The 5,153-nt window shown below is 37.5% G+C and overlaps 1 protein-coding gene across 1 annotated transcript; it reads left to right on the forward strand.

The window, feature by feature from the left end:
- The first annotated feature begins 228 nt into the window (after positions 1–228).
- Positions 229–3,941, forward strand: LOC104092969 (cation/H(+) antiporter 4-like). The gene is made up of 3 exons (XM_009598666.4): positions 229–653; positions 1,417–2,424; positions 2,592–3,941. The coding sequence occupies exons 1-3, from the start codon at positions 432–434 to the stop codon at positions 3,693–3,695; spliced, it is 2,334 nt and encodes a 777-aa protein (XP_009596961.1). The 5' UTR covers positions 229–431; the 3' UTR covers positions 3,696–3,941.
- Positions 3,942–5,153: the final 1,212 nt, after the last annotated feature.

Here is a 5,153-nt window from a genome sequence, read left to right on the forward strand (position 1 = left end):
CAATATCATGCTGGATATGAGAATGACCTATTATTGCAATTTAACTCAACCAAATAATACACTTGAAGTGTACATAACATAAGCTCACTCTTTTGATAAAAGGTTATACAACAATTAAAGAAATAGGAAACTTGCTGACAAAACTGTTGGTCTGCTGGAAACATCCGATAAAATTGGAGCAATGTCAAACACATAAGTATACCAAAAAAAGCTGATCATCAGCAAAATCAGTTAAATAACTGAGACCTCCACTTTCCTTAAATTCTGCACTTTCCCCACCTTCAAACTTCTCTTAACCCTAGGTATGGCAGGTACAAATTAAAATAGAAAGCTAATTAAAAAAACAAAAACCCTTTTAATTTCTTCCCAAGGTAGAGGTGGTAATATGTAAAACTGTATATAATAACTGATCATATATCTTGCTTGCAAAAATGAGCAATAACACAGACTCCATCTCTACCCAAAAAGTTCTTCAATGTGTGAGGTTCCCTCCTAGAGGGTTTTCACTTGGAATATTTGGAAAAGACAATAATCCCTGGACTTATTCAGTCCCAACAATTCAATCTCAAATTCTCCTTATATATGTTATTACACAACTTTTTCATATTCCCCTCAAGCGCCTTGGATTTCCCAAGATCACTTCTGAAATCTTTGTATGTAATTTAGCTCTCTTTTATCTTTTCTTCATTTTGCATGCATTTCTTGTAATGTGTATTTTTCAATTCAATGCATTTCATGTTTTCTTGTAATGTTTCTTGCTTGCCATTGTTCTTGAAATATTTGATTCTAATCCAATGGTCCTCTTAAGCCCATATTTATAGGACTTTAGAACAATAGAAATTCAATAAAATTGTAGAAAAAGGCATTCATTTGGTTTCTTAAATTTATAGTTGATTCAAGTTTGTGTTTCCTAGCGCAGCATTTCTCCTCACAAGAAACAATAAGGAACAAAGATTTGCTGAGTCTTCTGCTTAGAGTTTAGACTTTTACATGGATAAATGTGGAGCCACAATTGTACTTATTGTTGCATTCTTCCTTTGCCAACTCAAAAGCTATCCCTTACTTGTACCAAACCTATCCAATTAGGAAGAAATGTGGTATAGAGGTTATATGAGGTTTCATACTGTTAGAAAGAGCACACTTTAAATTTCTTAATTATATAATGTTTCAGCATGCCCTCTCACATGTCGGCCTGATTATTTTTCTGGGACCAAACTCATCGAAATGTCTTTTGCATACCGGGCGGTGGTGAGATTTGAAACCATACTTGCTATTATACTATGTTCAAGTGTGACTATCTCATTTAAATAAACGATTAATCTGTTAGAAAAAGCACTCTTTAGGTACACAATTATATTATATCTCAACAATTGCCATCATATAACTGATGCGAATATGATTGTTTTGTGTGTATAGGCCGGGTTAATCCTTGGATCTACTTTGCTTGGGCGTTATAGGAGTTACCAAGAATCCTTGTTTCCTATTGCAAGTCAAGGAATTCTGGGTGCACTGTCAACTTTTGGTTACCTACTTTTCTTGTTTCTAAGTGGTGTGAAAATGGACACTAGCTTGACAAGAAAAATAGGAAGAAGAGCACTAGTAATAGGCATTCTTAATCACTTGGTTCCTTTGGTAGCTGGTATGATAACCGTATCTGCATTATCACGTTCTTTCTTTCAAGAAGGTGGCACAACAGTGTCCCCTTCTGTTGAAGTGATAACTATTGCTAAGACGTCATTTCCTGTCATCTCTTTCCTCCTTAAGGATCTCGGACTCCTTAATTCAGAACTTGGGCGATTAGCACTTTCTTCCGCACTTATTAGTGACTTATTTGGGCTCACTATCACCGTAATTAGCGTGCTAGTATTTATAAGTGCAACAGGTACACTGGCAAGAGCAGTCAAGGATGCAATACTTTTTATTATTTTCATTATTGTGGTTATATTTGTCTTTAGACCACTCATGATATGGGTAGCCAAAAAGACCCCTGAAGGAAGGCCTGTTAAAGACCTTTACATTTTGCTAATTGTTCTTGCCGTTTTACTTTCTGGTGTGTTCTCAGACTGGGCTGAACAAACAGTTCTTGTAGGGCCTTTTATCTTTGGCTTGGCTGTGCCTGAGGGACCACCTTTAGGATCTACTCTAGTAAATAAACTTGATCCATTTGCCTCAGGCTTTCTGTTGCCTATTTTTGTAAGTCTAATGTCATTAAGAACAAATCTCTCGGCCATAAATCCGTCTTCTTCTTTTACATTTGCCAATATTATCCTAATTTGCGTTGCAAGTATATCAAAGATATTAGCATGTTTACTTCCCATGCTATATTGCAAGATGCCCTTAAATGATGCTGCAGCACTCAGCCTCATCATGTCTACGAGAGGGGTCGTCGACTTGGCTACCTACAGCTTCCTAAGAGATACTAAGGCAAGTGAATTCCTGGCCTCATTTAATCTAGTTGAAAAAAGAAGAAGCAAGAAATATCACTTGAGCACCTTGGTTATGGATTCTTGTGCTTGTATAATGTTGGTACAAGCAATAATGCAGAGGAATGAAAGTTCTTATGTACAAAAAATTTAACATATATTTTGCAGATTATCAATCAGGAGACTTTTGCTTTTATGGTTATAGCAACAGCCTTTACTGCAGTGTTTGTGCAAATTATGGTGAGATGGCTTTATGATCCATCAAGGAAATATGCTGGATATCAAAGAAGGAACTTAATCAACTCCAACAACAAATTGCCCATACTTCTTTGCATCCACAATCAGGATAATACTGCTGCTATACTTAGACTGCTGGAGAAATCTAATCCCACTAGGGATTTCCCTATAGTTGCCAATGTCCTCCACCTTATAGAGCTACGGGGTCGAGCATCTTCTGTTTTCATCTCCCACCAAATTCAGACAAAGGCCATTTCCGATGTATCTTATTCAGAAAATGTCATTCTTGCTTTTCAAGGGTACGAACGGAACAACTATGGAGCTGTGACCATCCAGGCTTTTACGGCTATCTCCCCATGCAATCTAATGCATGAGGATATATGTACTCTTGCCCTTGATGTCCTTGCATCCATCATTATATTGCCCTTTCATCGAAAATGGGCCGTAGATGGATCAGTAGAAGTTGAAGACCACAGTTTGAGAACTTTGAACTGTAGTGTTCTTGAAAGGGCTCCTTGTTCTGTTGGAATCCTAGTTGATCGAGGCCAGTTGCGACGTTCCAACTCTGTCCGTTCATCTCAGAATGCATATTGTGTTGCTATGCTATTTCTTGGAGGAAATGATGATCAAGAAGCATTGACATTTGCTAAGAGAATGGCAATTAGTGGGACCATTAGCCTCACAGTGATACGGTTAATTTCCAAGAAAGAAATGAGTTCTAATGTTGATCAAGTTATTGATTTGGATATTGTAGGTGACTGGAAACATAGCAGAAGTGGTTGGGAAAATGTGCAGTACATTGAACATCAAGTGAATGAAACAACAGAGACAGCCTTGTTAGTTCGTTCGTTAGTGGATGACTATGACCTTATAATAACAGGGCGACGAAATAATACACATTGTCCTCTAACAGCAGGACTTGAGGAATGGAGCGAAATCCCAGAGTTAGGAGTCATCGGTGATATGCTTGCCTCAAAGGATCTTAAGACCAGGGCTTCTGTCCTGGTGATTCAACAACAGCAAATAGCAATGTAGCTATATTTTATGGATCCTTCAATTGGCACGTTATACCTGTATTGAACGGGTGTGATACTGGTGTGGATACTCTAGCAAAAGCTGCACGTACTAGTACTAAATACTTACACACACCTGTATCAGATAACCGATCCCCTGTACATAGCTCACTAGACTTGGTATATCTGATTTTTGTCCTTCTCCCTAACAGTTTTGTTACTCCAAAATTAACATGGTTGAATATGATTTTTGGTTTCATTTTCTGTACGTATACTTGAATCATTCATCTGCCTTTATTCAAAAGTGCATCTTGAGAATGCTGGATGTCAGCTTCATATTAGTGAGAAAAAGACAAATGCGTGAGGAACTAAATCTCAAGGATTTTTCTCGTCTGCAATTTGTTGAGGTTTTTGTTATTTAAGATGAAATAGTCTTAAAATGAGGGTGAATGGGAAATGGAGGGAAAATGAAATTTTTGAGTAAAATTTTAAGTTTCCCCCTCTTGACAATGAGACATTGTCCCATATTGGAAGAGGAAAAGATTTTTGGTGGGTATATATATAATTGCTCTTCTTGTAGCTCTTAAAGAGTTAAGAAGAAAGCAAGCCTCGCGTCGTCGCCGTCGTCGTCGCTCGCTCGGCTTCGGCTAATTTATTTGTTAATAGTAAATATTAACGTAAGATTATCCGCATTTGTAACGGATATGTTCCAATCCGTGTATTAATGCTCTTCCCACCATGGCCAAGTGCTTGCGCCACAAACAAGCTAGTGCATGCTCCACCATGGAGGGTGGAGGGTCGTTCATCTTCAAAGCTGACTGCTATAAATATGTGCAGCAGCTGTTGAAGAAAGAGATACAAACAAGAACAAAACGCTCAACTTTGGCTATACATTGCACTCCTTCCTTCTCAGCATTTCCATACGATTTTCTGAGTTTCTACTCCTTTGTTCTGCATTGTTTTAACTTCAAACAAAGCAACTGTAAGTGTGATTTGCTACCGAACTTTGTGTTCGCTGAAACACTGGGGTTTGAAGTACCGCTACACCAGCGTGTGATTCGTTCTATCCTAGGAGAAAATAATCCATAACCTTGGGTACTAGGAGGGGATTAAATTCCTTAAGGAAACACTGTGAATTCAGTGAGCTCGAATTAATTACTTTTTCATTATGATAACTTATATTTCCCAGAATTATTATTTACAAATACAGCAATATTGGCGGGACTAACAAGCTTAAGGAATTTAATATTTATTTCTGTATTTGTGTTATTCTTATTATTCTGCAAACTAAAACCTTTGTGGTTTTGTGTACTCTCGTTTTGAAGAGTAAAGCCTTCGTGGCGTTTTGTTGGAGATTAAAATCTACATGATTTTTACTCCAGTTTGAAAACGTTTATTAAACGTTTGTTTGTGTCATTCTTTTACAGAAAAAATGACGACTGAAAGCGAAAACCAAGTTGTTCCGACGGTAACTGCCAAC

This window comes from Nicotiana tomentosiformis, chromosome 2 (assembly GCF_000390325.3).
Source record: "Nicotiana tomentosiformis chromosome 2, ASM39032v3, whole genome shotgun sequence".
Classification (NCBI taxonomy): Eukaryota; Viridiplantae; Streptophyta; class Magnoliopsida; order Solanales; family Solanaceae; genus Nicotiana; species Nicotiana tomentosiformis.